The sequence below is a fragment of the Pseudophryne corroboree genome, chromosome 4 (genome assembly GCF_028390025.1).
Source record: "Pseudophryne corroboree isolate aPseCor3 chromosome 4, aPseCor3.hap2, whole genome shotgun sequence".
Lineage (NCBI taxonomy): Eukaryota > Metazoa > Chordata > Amphibia > Anura > Myobatrachidae > Pseudophryne > Pseudophryne corroboree.
Genome location: NC_086447.1, coordinates 769751868 through 769766248, shown reverse-complemented (window position 1 = coordinate 769766248; position 14381 = coordinate 769751868). Strand labels below are relative to the sequence as shown.

At 46.7% G+C, this 14381-nt stretch overlaps 1 protein-coding gene and 1 non-coding gene across 3 annotated transcripts in view; both read right to left on the bottom strand.

The window, feature by feature from the left end:
- The window catches only part of PAPOLG (poly(A) polymerase gamma), an 86997-nt gene that overhangs the window by 57923 nt on the left and 14693 nt on the right, over window positions 1-14381 (bottom strand). For both annotated transcript variants that reach the window (XM_063918218.1, XM_063918219.1), the window contains exons 3-7: window positions 14019-14085; window positions 12828-12909; window positions 12636-12745; window positions 12410-12463; window positions 6356-6467 (exon numbers count right to left, since the gene is read on the bottom strand). In XM_063918218.1, the coding sequence (XP_063774288.1) occupies window positions 6356-6467; window positions 12410-12463; window positions 12636-12745; window positions 12828-12909; window positions 14019-14085 (425 nt within the window). The remainder of the gene's footprint in view (window positions 1-6355; window positions 6468-12409; window positions 12464-12635; window positions 12746-12827; window positions 12910-14018; window positions 14086-14381) is intronic.
- On the bottom strand, window positions 3718-3838 carry LOC134913543 (U5 spliceosomal RNA). The gene has a single exon (XR_010177283.1). It is a non-coding gene; the product is annotated as a U5 spliceosomal RNA (small nuclear RNA).

Genomic DNA, 14381 nt, shown 5'->3' with positions numbered 1-14381 from the left:
GTACTTTGTCAGTGTTTTTTACTGAGCGAACAGGATATAGAGAGGTTGACAATGGAGAATACCTATAACATAACGGACAACAACAAAGTTGACCCATAACCTTATTGTCAACTAAACAGTTGACACCTTAACCGATAGAACTTTATACTTTGAACCAATCGGTGAAAATGTGTTACCACAAGCTCCTCTGAGCTTAATACAAACCAAGTAAAACTTGTGACCCTAAGCTCCCTTGAGCTTAAAACATCCAGGTAAAACTGCTCTGGGTGGGCGTCCAGTGCCCCCTATGGATTCAAAGAAAAGGATTTACCTGGTAAGTACCAAAATCCTATTTTCTTTATCATCCACTAGGGGTCACTGGAGTACTCTTGGGACGTACCAAAGCTTCCCTCGTGGGCGGGAGAGCTGTTTGATACTTGTAACAGTAGGCAGACCAAAGCTAGATGCTGATGGCGCCACCATTATATGTAAACGTGCACAAACGTGGTGCACTGAAGGCTATGTAGCCGCGTCGTAGACGCTCCCCGACCCGCTGGGTCTGACATTCCCACAGAACCTGTGGGATGAGCTATTACTGACGTAGGCGATTGTAACTTAGCCTTAAAGGAACCCTGACTTGTAGTCATTATTATTATTCAACTGGATAATGTCTGCTGAGAAACTGGTTAACCCCAGTTGGCAGTATCATAGAGAACAAACAACGTATTCATATCACGTACTGTAGACGTTCGGGACATATATAAACGCGTAATGCGTGTACCACATTCAGAATTCTAGAATGTGCTGTCCACACAGGAACCACTATTGGTATATAGATGTGAAGGATACGAAAGCGGAATTCGTCGGAAGATCTGCTTTGTCATGAGAAAACTCAAATACGGTGGCTTGGAATACAAGGCACCCAAATATGAAAACAAAACCCTTGCCGAAGCCAAGGCTAGAAGAAAAATGTTTTCCAAAGTGAGAAACTTAATCCCCATGTGTTGTAAGTGTTCAAAATATGAAACTGTAAGAAATCTGAACCCAACCTCCAGTCGCCTGGCGCTGTAGGTGAGATAAATAGAGTCTGAACTTTGGTGACACCTTGTATAACGGTGTGTACAGACGCAATAAAGACAAACGTCTTTGAAGATAAGTTTACTACACAGATACCTGCACCCTCCGTGCCAGTAAACGCAGTTTTCCATACCACCCCGTTTAACAGAATACGGGTAACTTGAAGGATGATGTTGGAAACTTCCGAGGTTTACGACTTATGTAAGCACACGAAATTTTGTAATAATGAGCTGCCTTAAGCGGTCTACTATCTCGTAACATGGTTGGTATAACCGACACTGTAATGCTCTATTTCTTAAGAGGGCGTTTGAACCCTCACCCCATCAACCGCAGCTGCGGTACATAGGTAATAGGTACATAGGTAAATATGGGTAAAAGAACGTTCCCTGATGTAACAGGTTGGACGTATTATGAGCGCCCCAAGATCGTGTGCAAGTATTCCTTGGAAATTCGAGAAGCAACTTCTCCAACACACATGAGATACCATCAGTATGACTGTGACGAACTGTCTTATGATCCGTTTTGACAACGGAGAGAGCAGCGGAAAATGGTGGAGCCAGATACACGATGCTGAATGACCACATGAATGTGAGAGACTCCACTGCCACTGCCCTTGTGATCTGTTGTTTTGTACACATACTGAGCTTTTGTAATTGTGGCGAGATGCCATCATGTTGAGGGTAACCCCAAGAAACACCTCTGGATTTAATGTCCAGTTTTCAGGATCCAAATTCTGACGGGTGAGATCATCTGTCTAACAGATGTCCACGCACGGAATAATCTCTTGACACTTTCACATAATAGTGTTCTGAGCCATTGAGAATTGGAGTTACCTGCCGCCTTGCCATGCGGCTTTTTTGTCTCTGTATGCAACTGCCGTTGCGTTGTCTGACTGGCCGTGGTCAGACTGAAAGCGAAGCATGTAGTGCATTGTAAAATTCACGTAGTTCCAGAACATTTATCGACAGCAATCTATCGTGTTTTAGAACCTCTGTCGCTGATCTTTTGTAAACTACAACTCCTGAACCTCTGCGACTCTCGTCCAGAGTATTATACACCCTCGCCCCTCTGTGGGAACGGCGAGTGAAGGGCGGCGAAATAAATCGCTTTAAAACGCATTATTATCTTAACTAGGTGAATACACCAATGTACCGTTAGTGTGCGTGATTTGCACTAATTACTAGATGTACATTTGTTCTTGCTGGTGTAGTAGGTAAATGCTTTGATTTACCGTATTTATAATATTACCTAGGAATTGACATCGTTTAGACGGAATTGTATTTTGAACGTGATCTGCTAGCGCAGTATACATTAGTAGCGCAAGTTAGAGGAACTTTGTTGAGACAGAGTTCTTATGAGCAGATCATCTAAGATAGAGAAACTCTGTTGCGACAGAGTTCTTATGTGAGATGAACTATCATCTTCCAACATCACTTTGGTAAATACCAGAGTATAATAAACGGTAGACCTGAAATGGTTAATGGTTGTGGCGATTTGCAAACGCTAAAACCTGTGATGAGCAAACCGGAATGGGTATATATGCATTGTGAAGATCAAGTGCAAGTATGCAAGTTTGTGGCTCCAATATGCCAATACCAACCGCAGCAAATCCATTTTCAAACTGCAGTAAGTGACTTGCTGATTGAAACTGCGACGGAGCTGTATGGTTTTGTTACCCCAAACAGAGGGGAATAAACAACCCTGACTCTGTTGTTGTACTACAGCCTGTATTATAAAGACAGCTGAAACCCAGCAGAGGCCAAATGGCCACCTGCCAAACCGTTCGACTGAGGCAGTCATGTCCTTTAACTGTCACTTGAGTTGAAGTGTGGAAACCCCTCAAAAGTAACATTTAAAGACACGCTTCCACAATTGGAAAAGAGGTCAAACTACTGGCTTGCTGACCGTAGCGTCCTGTCGTTACAAGGCGTGAGTGTTTTGTACCAACGCCTTGAAACTGAAGTCTAAAGGGATTAAATGCCGGCCCAAGTATTCCGTTTTGATACTGGATGCGGTAATGGCTGAATATCAAATTTAGGACCAACAAGCTGTGGCCTTGTCGTGCTGAACTAGCGACAATGAAAAGTGAGATTCGAAGTACCGTCGTTAGAAGAAGCTTTACAGATATACTCTGCAGCTTCTTTTAACAGTAATCTCATTGTTTCCATACATAGTCTAGTGACCCAAATGTTTCTTGGGTCTTTATAATTTTTGACACAGACGCATTTAGCAATGGCGGATGGCGTCATCTTGGAAACGATTAAATAGTGGTCAAAGTGTACTAAGTGTAAAAATGGAGACCTTGACTCACTGTAATTTAGCAATGTATGTTGGCAACAACCCTGCACTATCTGAGTGCTGGTCTAATGTAGCCTTCTCACTCGTAGTTATCGGTGTGAGATTTGACATAGAATCGTGCATTAAATTATAAGACCAGTTAAATAAACACTGTGATACCCAAAGGGAAAATTGGCCCTTTGGAAAGACTGTCTTTTGTTAGAGCTGGCGGAATAACTTCCGAGACTCCTATGTTTATTTGAATTGCCAATGCTTAAAATAGGACTTTAAAATTATTTTTGGTCTGCGCTAGAGCCTTACTCGCTATGCAGACAGACACCACAATAGGCAACGGACAGACATTGCACGCCTATGACGTTATTATGTCATATATATATTTTATTGCTGAACAGCATATTTATATTAAACGCATGGTTGTTTCTCTCTACGGAAATCTTTAGTAAAAAACGAAAGATTTATTCGCTGTGAAGAGAAATCAGAGTAATCTTTATGAAAAGCAGTTGGCATATGAAACCCGAACCAAATTCCTACTAAGACCCCTGCGCCTCTGGTGGCTTAGAGATGTAGGGCAGGAATGTTCTAGAATTATGTAGAAATACAGTTTACATGGCTAACTTATGCTGACCAAAAATTCCCACCAACACCCCTGCGCCTCCTTGTGGAGTAGAGGTGTATGGCCGGAATGTTCTGGAATTATAAACTGGAAAAACAGCAATGATTAAAATGGCCGTCATGCCATGCTTTCACAGAAAATCACAGTACAGGTTACCTGCTGCAGTGTTAATATAGGCTTAATAGCCTATTATACAGTTAATATAGGCTTAATATCCTATTATCCAGTGATAACACAGGTGTAGGATACAGTAAAATACATGCATTTAGTTAGCCTCCATTAATATGAACACTGGCTGCAGTGAATGTTATTATCTTGCAGCCTTAACATAAAATAACAGAAAACATGGTTAAACCTGCAATAGGTTATGCCACTGATAGCCTATTGCCAGCCAAAGCCTCATATATATATTATATATATAAAATGTGCTTAAACATATAATCACAGTTCATACTGATATTATACACAGTGTCCCTGGCAGCAAAAAGCTTCATTATATATTATATATATAAAATGTGCTGAAACCTATAATCACAGTTCCCACTGATATTACAGTCTACAGTTTTATACTGATGTTATAGCCCATGACACTGTTTAAAACGCTGCGCTGCTTGTGAGGTAGTTTGAGCAGCCTATTTTTAACCCATGCAGCCTTTGCTGCTGCTATGGGCATTACTCCCCCTCCCCCCCCCTGCATCCCCATGTTACCTGCAGCGTACGGGGATCGGGTGCAGGGAGAGCAGGAGAGCGCTGTATATAGGGCCGGGGAGCCGTCCGGAAGAGCGGCCGGCACCTTCCTACAGTAGTACACAGTCTCCCTGTGTCCGGCATCAGCGGCGTGCTGTGTCTCACTGGAAGAGCGGCCGGCGTCCGTGAGTGACGTGCGGCCGCTCTTTAGCACACGGAGAGTCTCGGCGGCGCCTCTGTAGTGTTGCCGGGCAATCAGCACAGTGAGAGCGGCCGGCGTCTGAGTGACGTGCGGCCGCTCTGCGCGTAGTTCAGCGGGACCCCTTCAGCGGCGTGCTCAGCGGCGGCTACAGTATCACACTTTCACACAGCAGGGCGGCAGCGTGAGCTGACCGCCCTGACCCCCATACCTTGTGCCGCTTTCATCCTGGCTGTGACGAGCTTCTCTCTGTAAGCTCCGTTTCAGCCTCCAGCTTCTCATCTTGTGACGGGGCTTCCTGTAAGCTCCTTGCCGCTGTAGCTCCTTCCAGCTCTTTGTCTCATCCTGGCTGTGACGGAGCTTCTTTCTGTAAGCTCCGTTCAGCTTGCAGGAGACAGTGGCTGCCTGTGGCCGTGAGGGTGCTCTTTGTGAGGACCGACACGCCATGCGCTTATAGCGCCTGTGGCTGTGAGGGTGCTCTTTGTGAGGACCGACACGCCATACGCTGCCTTGCAGCGGCACCATCCCGGACCCATGTTTTTCCAGAAACTGGGACGGGAAGTGTAAAAATTAAAAAATAAAAAGTAAAATGAAAAATTAATAAAATCTTCTGAAATGTGGGCATTCCCACAAGCCGATGTTCATGCTGTGAGCACCGAAAAAACACTGACAAAGTACACTGAGGTAAATTTGAATATTCAGTGCCTTTGTTCGGCTACGCCCGTCCATATCCCAAGAGTACTCCAGTGACCCCTAGTGGATGATAAAGAAAGATGCTGGTGCTGTCCTAATACACACTGACCAGAGCCTGATCCTAAAAGGGGAATCCAGCAACCTGGGAAAGAAAGCTTAGGCTACAAATCATGTAAAAAAGCCCTAGCGCCAATCCTTTGTACCAGGCACATACAGGGGGGAATTTAACTGATAAAGGTAAATTTTACTGTGAAATTTAAAGAAAAAAAAAATAGCAGCTTACACTCACTGTAATATCCCAGTGTGCTCTTAATTTGTAAGCCTATATTCCAGTAGAAGGTCATCTTATAGCACGGCAGCTCACTCCTATAGCCTCACTGACCCAGTGCAAAGTTACAAAAGCACCTATTATAGTTGAATTACCACCCGGGATTCAGTTAGTGTTAAGGAGGGTACACGGGAGACTTCTCTCGCGGTGTGTGCCATGCGAGGGAGGGTGACGTGGTAGAGGGGGGGGGGGGGGGGGGACCGCTCTAGTCAGTTTGCGTAAAAATTAATTGAACAACGCTCGGTGTGTACCCCCCTTTAATTTACAGCGGTTAATGGAATTGCCCCTTAAACAGAGCTGCTGCAACAGGTGGGAGGGCTTACTCCTAACACCTCAGTCTCGACCTCTAAGCACCATCCCCCCCCCCCCCCCATCCCAGATCGGATGGTAGAGCAATAAATGTCATTGGTGCCCCTTTAATTAACTTGGTATAGGCTGTAACAAATTTAGGACACTGTGTTCCTGCAATGATTGTGCTTACCATTTAAGCTTCTGATGCACCTTATGTCTAAGCTCCTCAATCGTGAATCATCACACAAGTCCAGATCATCAGGGATACACTGCAAGGGCAATCTAGCAAAAACCAAGTCAATCTATGGAGGAAAAAAAAAAAACAACAACTTAGGACAACTACATAGGTCATCTGCCCACCACAAGTACTATATACAATATAACTAGATAAACGTGGCACCCAAGAAACATATTTGGGATAATAAGAATTTACTTACCGATAATTCTATTTCTCATAGTCCGTAGTGGATGCTGGGGACTCCGAAAGGACCATGGGGAATAGCGGCTCCGCAGGAGACTGGGCACAAAGTAAAAGCTTTAGGACTAGCTGGTGTGCACTGGCTCCTCCCCCTATGACCCTCCTCCAAGCCTCAGTTAGGATACTGTGCCCGGACGAGCGTACACAATAAGGAAGGATTTTGAATCCCGGGTAAGACTCATACCAGCCACACCAATCACACCGTACAACTTGTGATCTGAACCCAGTTAACAGCATGATAACAGAAGGAGCCTCTGAAAAGATGGCTCACAACAACAATAACCCGATTTTTGTAACAATAACTATGTACAAGTAATGCAGACAATCCGCACTTGGGATGGGCGCCCAGCATCCACTACGGACTATGAGAAATAGAATTATCGGTAAGTAAATTCTTATTTTCTCTAACGTCCTAGTGGATGCTGGGGACTCCGAAAGGACCATGGGGATTATACCAAAGCTCCCAAACGGGCGGGAGAGTGCGGATGACTCTGCAGCACCGAATGAGAGAACTCCAGGTCCTCCTCAGCCAGGGTATCAAATTTGTAGAATTTAGCAAACGTGTTTGCCCCTGACCAAGTAGCTGCTCGGCAAAGTTGTAAAGCCGAGACCCCTCGGGCAGCCGCCCAAGATGAGCCCACTTTCCGTGTGGAATGGGCTTTTACAGATTTTGGCTGTGGCAGGCCTGCCACAGAATGTGCAAGCTGAATTGTACTACAAATCCAACGAGCAATCGTCTGCTTAGAAGCAGGAGCACCCAGCTTGCTGGGTGCATACAGGATAAACAGCGAATCAGATTTTCTGACTCCAGCCGTCCTGGAAACATATTTTCAGGGCCCTGACTACGTCCAGCAACTTGGAATCCTCCAAGTCCCTAGTAGCCGCAGGCACCACAATAGGCTGGTTTAAGTGAAATGCTGAAACCACCTTAGGAAGAAATTGAGGACGAGTCCTCAATTCTGCCCTGTCCGTATGAAAAATTAGGTAAGGGCTTTTATAGGATAAAGCCGCCAATTCTGAGACACGCCTGGCTGAAGCCAGGGCTAACAGCATTACCACTTTCCATGTGAGATATTTTAAGTCCACAGTGGTGAGTGGTTCAACCCAATGTGATTTTAGGAATCCCAAAACTACATTGAGATCCCAAGGTGCCACTGGAGGCACAAAAGGAGGCTGTATATGCAGTACTCCCTTGACAAACGTCTGAACTTCAGGAACAGAAGCCAGTTCTTTTAGGAAGAATATTGACAGGGCCGAAATTTGAACCTTAATGGACCCTAATTTGAGGCCCATAGACATTCCTGTTTGCAGGAAATGCAGGAAACGACCCAGTTGAAATTCCTCTGTAGGGGCCTTCCTGGCCTCGCACCACGCAACATATTTACGCCAAATACGGTGATAATGTTGTATGGTTACATCCTTCCTGGCTTTGATCAGGGTAGGGATGACTTCATCCGGAATGCCTTTTTCCTTCAGGATCCGGCGTTCAACCGCCATGCCGTCAAACGCAGCCGCGGTAAGTCTTGGAACAGACATGGTCCCTGCTGGAGCAGGTCCTTTCTTAGAGGTAGAGGCTACGGGTCTTCCGTGAGCATCTCTTGAATTTCCGGGTAACAAGTCCTTCTTGGCCAATCCGGAGCCACGAGTATAGTCTTTACTCCTCTCCTTCTTATGATTCTCAGTACTTTTGGTATGAGAGGAAGAGGAGGGAACACATACACTGACTGGTACACCCACGGTGTTACCAGAGCGTCCACAGCTATTGCCTGAGGGTCCCTTGACCTGGCGCAATATCTGTCCAGTTTTTTGTTGAGGCAGGACGCCATCATGTCCACCTTTGGTTTTTCCCAACGGTTCACAATCATGTGGAAGACTTCTGGGTGAAGTCCCCACTCCCCCGGGTGAAGATCGTGTCTGCTGAGGAAGTCTGCTTCCCAGTTGTCCACTCCCGGAATGAACACTGCTGACAGTGCTATCACATGATTCTCCGCCCAGCGAAGAATCCTTGCCACTTCCATCATTGCCCTCCTGCTTCTTGTGCCGCCCTGTCTGTTTACGTGGGCGACTGCCGTGATGTTGTCCGACTGGATCAACACCGGCTGACCCTGAAGCAGAGGTCTTGCCTGACTTAGGGCATTGTAAATGGCCCTTAGTTCCAGGATATTTATGTGAAGTGACGTTTCCATGCTTGACCACAAGCCCTGGAAATTTCTTCCCTGTGTGACTGCTCCCCAGCCTCTCAGGCTGGCATCCGTGGTCACCAGGACCCAATCCTGAATGCCGAATCTGCGGCCCTCTAGGAGATGAGCACTCTGTAACCACCACAGGAGAGACACCCTTGTCCTTGGAGACAGGGTTATCCGCTGATGCATTTGAAGATGCGATCCGGACCATTTGTCCAGCAGATCCCACTGAAAAGTTCTTGCGTGGAATCTGCCGAATGGAATCGCTTCGTAAGAAGCCACCATCTTTCCCAGGACCCTTGTGCATTGATGCACTGACACTTGGCCTGGTCTTAGGAGGTTCCTGACTAGGTCGGATAATTCCTTGGCTTTCTCCTCCGGGAGAAACACCTTTTTCTGTACTGTGTCCAGAATCATCCCTAGGAACAGCAGACGTGTCGTCGGAATCAGCTGTGATTTTGGAATATTTAGAATCCATCCGTGCTGTCGTAGTACTACTTGAGATAGTGCTACTCCGACCTCTACCTGTTCTCTGGACCTTGCCCTTATCAGGAGATCGTCCAAGTAAGGGATAATTAAGACGCCTTTTCTTCGAAGAACAATCATCATTTCGGCCATTACCTTGGTAAAGACCCGGGGTGCCGTGGACAATCCAAACGGCAGCGTCTGAAACTGATAGTGACAGTTCTGTACCACAAACCTGAGGTACCCTTGGTGAGAAGGGCAAATTGGGACATGGAGGTAAGCATCCTTGATGTCCAGAGACACCATGTAGTCCCCTTCTTCCAGGTTCGCTATCACTGCTCTGAGTGACTCCATCTTGAACTTGAACCTTTTTATGTAAGTGTTCAAGGATTTCAGATTTAAAATGGGTCTCACCGAGCCGTCCGGCTTCGGTACCACAAACAGCGTGGAATAATACCCCTTTCCCTGTTGTAGGAGGGGTACCTTGATTATCACCTGCTGGGAATACAGCTTGTGAATGGCTTCCAATACCGCCTCCCTGTCGGGGGGAGACGTTGGTAAAGCAGACTTCAGGAACCGGCGAGGGGGAGACGTCTCGAATTCCAATTTGTACCCCTGAGATACTACCTGCAGGATCCAGGGGTCCACTTGCGAGTGTGCCCACTGCGCGCTGAAATTCTTGAGACGGGCCCCCACCGTGCCTGAGTCCGCTTGTAAGGCCCCAGCGTCATGCTGAGGACTTGGCAGAAGCGGAGGAGGGCTTCTGTTCGTAGGAAGAGGCTGTTTGCTGCAGTCTTTTTCCCCTTCCTCTGCCCCGGGGCAGATATGAGTGGCCTTTTGCCCGCTTGCCCTTATGGGGACGAAAGGACTGAGCCTGAAAAGACGGTATCTTTTTCTGCTGCGAGGTGACTTGGGGTAAAAAGGTGGATTTTCCAGCCGTTGCCGTGGCCACCAGGTCCGATAGACCGACCCCAAATAACTCCTCCCCTTTATACGGCAATACTTCCATATGCCGTTTGGAATCCGCATCCCCTGACCACTGTCGCGTCCATAATCCTCTTCTGGCAGAAATGGACATCGCACTTACTCTTGATGCCAGAGTGCAAATATCCCTCTGTGCATCTCGCATATATAGAAATGCATCCTTTAAATGCTCTATAGTCAATAATATATTGTCCCTGTCCAGGGTATCAATATTTTCAGTCAGGGAATCCGACCAAGCCACCCCAGCACTGCACATCCAGGCTGAGGCGATTGCTGGTCGCAGTATAATACCAGTATGTGTGTATATACTTTTAAGGATATTTTCCAGCTTCCTATCAGCTGGTTCCTTGAGGGCGGCCGTATCAGGGGACGGTAACGCCACTTGTTTTGATAAGCGTGTGAGCGCCTTATCTACGCTAGGGGGTGTTTCCCAACGCGCCCTAACCTCTGGTGGGAAAGGGTATAATGCCAATAATTTTTTAGAAATTAGCAGTTTTTTATCGGGGGAAACCCACGCTTCATCACACACCTCATTTAATTCATCTGATTCAGGAAAAACTACGGGTAGTTTTTTCACACCCCACATAATACCCTTTTTTGTGGTACTTGTAGTATCAGAAATGTTCAAAACCTCCTTCATTGCCGTGATCATGTAACGTGTGGCCCTACTGGAAAATACGTTTGTTTCCTCTCCGTCGACACTGGAGTCAGTGTCCGTGTCAGTGTCTGTATCGACCTGAGGTAACGGGCGTTTGATAGCCCCTGACGGTGTTTGAGACGCCTGTACAGGTATTAACTGATTTGCCGGCTGTCTCATGTCGTCAACAGTCTTTTGTAAAGTGCCGACACTATCACGTAATTCTTTCCATAAGACCATCCAGTCAGGTGTCGACTCCCTAGGGGGTGACATCACTAACACAGGCAATTGCTCCGCCTCCACACCATTTTCCTCCTCATACATGTCGACACATCGTACCGACACACAGCACACACACAGGGAATGCTCTGATAGAGGACAGGACCCCACTAGCCCTTTGGGGAGACAGAGGGAGAGTTTGCCAGCACACACCAGAGCGCTATATATATATATATATATATATATATATATATATATATATATATATATATATATATATATATATACACAGGGATAACCTTATATAAGTGTTTTTCCCTAATATAGCTGCTGTATATATTAATATGCCAATTTAGTGCCCCCCCTCTCTTGTTTTACCCTGTTTCTGTTGTGCAGGACTGCAGGGGAGAGTCAGGGAGCCTTCCTCCAACGGAGCTGTGAGGAAAAAATGGCGCTTGTGTGCTGAGGAGATAGGCTCCGCCCCCTTTTTCGGCGGCCTTTCTCCCGCTTTTTTGTGGAAAACTGGCAGGGGTTAAATACATCCATATAGCCCAGGAGCTATATGTGATGTATTTTTAGCCATCTAAGGTATTTTCATTGCGTCCCAGGGCGCCCCCCCCAGCGCCCTGCACCCTCAGTGACCGGAGTGTGAAGTGTGCTGAGAGCAATGGCGCACAGCTGCGGTGCTGTGCGCTACCTTATTGAAGACAGGACGTCTTCTGCCGCCGATTTTCCGGACCTCTTCACTCTTCTGGCTCTGTAAGGGGGCCGGCGGCGCGGCTCCGGGACCCATCCATGGCTGGGCCTGTGATCGTCCCTCTGGAGCTAATGTCCAGTAGCCTAAGAAGCCCAATCCACTCTGCACGCAGGTGAGTTCGCTTCTTCTCCCCTTAGTCCCTCGATGCAGTGAGCCTGTTGCCAGCAGGTCTCACTGAAAATAAAAAAAACTATTTAAACTTTTACTCTAAGCAACTCAGGAGAGCCACCTAGATTGCACCCTTCTCGTTCGGGCACAAAATCTTAACTGAGGCTTGGAGGAGGGTCATAGGGGGAGGAGCCAGTGCACACCAGCTAGTCCTAAAGCTTTTACTTTGTGCCCAGTCTCCTGCGGAGCCGCTATTCCCCATGGTCCTTTCGGAGTCCCCAGTATCCACTAGGACGTTAGAGAAAAGTAGGTTTAATGCAATAAGTTACCAAGCTGAGCACTATGAGCTTTTCAAATTAAGTTTCATTATTATTGCATTTAATAAAAACTAACTTTATTCTTTAGGCACATACCTCAATATTCAGGAACTCCAACTTTATCACAGGCACAAAGGCGTCCTCAACTGCCTAACAAAATAAATTAAACAGAACAACGCTTTAATACAAGGAACTAGCCGCTCATCCATGGGAAGATAGGTGCAGTAGTGATTGGGCTGGCTCTTGCTTTAGCACATTGATATTTCAGGGCTCAGGCTATTATAACTGGTACAACACACCTAGCTCAGAAGCATTCACCTACCCTAACATTCCTTATTCCGTCTTGGAGCTTCAGCTTTTCCACAAATGACTGAAAGAAATCTGACCGTTCCACATGCCTGGGAGCAACACAGAGAGAATCAATATCAGCACCTAAAAAATACAAAGGTTCAATTCATTATCCAAGACAACAGCAACTAGAGAATATCCAATATAAATGTGGATGCTAACAAACCTTTAGTGTGAACGCCAAGCCGATAGGAACCAAAGGTGAAGATTTTGCCTCCAGCTGCCGATATAAGGGTGGGGGGGAGGTTCTGTATAATAATTAAAAAAAAAAAAATATATAACCGTTTTATTGTTAGACTCCAGTGTCCTTGTGCATTAGAACTGCACTGTGTGTTACCAGCATTTAGAGTTCACTGTAGACGGCTCTAATGTCTTCACCAACAGTAAATAAACTGAATAAAACCGTTCTGAACGCCAAATGCTATCCTACAGTAGTACCAACAGCTGCTGTATTGGCTACAGGGACACTGGAAACCATGGGTCATACCCACTTACACGTTTTACTAGTATATTAGAAGATATTGAATATACTCCTTAGTGCATGTCATTCAGTAAGTGTCGGATCCATTCCCCCTATTCAATGGACAGCCAAATCAGACTATCGGATTTGGCCGTACACAGGGTCATGTGCTGCCGCTGCAGTCAGCAGCCGCACTGACAGCAGCGGCCAGGGGTGGGGATTAATGGCGGGGGGCATGAGCGGGTCGGCGGCCGGGGGAGCAGAGATCTGCGGCTGGCGGGAGGAGCTGGCTGCGGGGGGCAGGGCTGGGGGACACACGACATGCCTGCGGCGTGAGGCGGCGCTGCAGGGAGAGAGGTGCCTGGCTGGGGGGACATGTCTGCGGCCTCCCCCTGCCGCAGACATGTCCCCCCACAGGCAGCTCCTCCCGCCGGCCGCCGATCTCAGCTCCCCCAGCACCGCTCGTCTCCTCACTTCAAATCAGACTTGTTTTCAAGTCTGATTGAGTTTGTCGGAAAGGGAGCCAAAACCTGTCGGATTTGGCCCCATTTCCAACAGAAGCACGTGGATCGGTGGCTATTCCGCCGATCCACGTGATTCCCGATTTGTCGGAAAAAATCGTCCCCTATTGAATAGGTCGGAACCCCTTCCAACCTATTTCTGCTGGAAGCTGCAGTCTTTCCGACAAGACCGCAGCTTCCGACAGTTATTGAATACACCCCATAATGTATGTAGTCTATATAGAGATACAGCATAGCAGACAGACATGGGCCATGAACCGGTCACTAGTGTCTAAGGACAGGCTTTGGGGTAAATGTAGTAGACTGCAAACTGAAGGCATCAGCAGGTTCCCAGCGCTTCTGCCCCAATCATTTGAAAAGCAAAACCAGGATTTACCTTACACTCCCCAACTTCAGCAATCCATTCTTTGACCAAGTTATTTAATTTGCCCAAGACAAACATCCTGAAAAAAAGCAGATTTAAAAAACAGCATGATCATATCCTGGACTTGCAATGGAGACCAGTCAATGAATAAGGTGACTGAGACATGGCACTTGTTATAAGACAAAGGAAAATGGGCAGAAACCAGGAGAGACCCTGTACTTACAAGTGTGATGGACAGCGCATTCCATAACGATAGCAGTAGCTCTATACAGTTTGTTTCAAGAATGAAGAAAACTACAATCAAACGTGTCTGAACCAGCTTAGGACAGTATCTGTGAAAGAGCAGCACTGCTGTGTTCTAGACATAATGGTGCT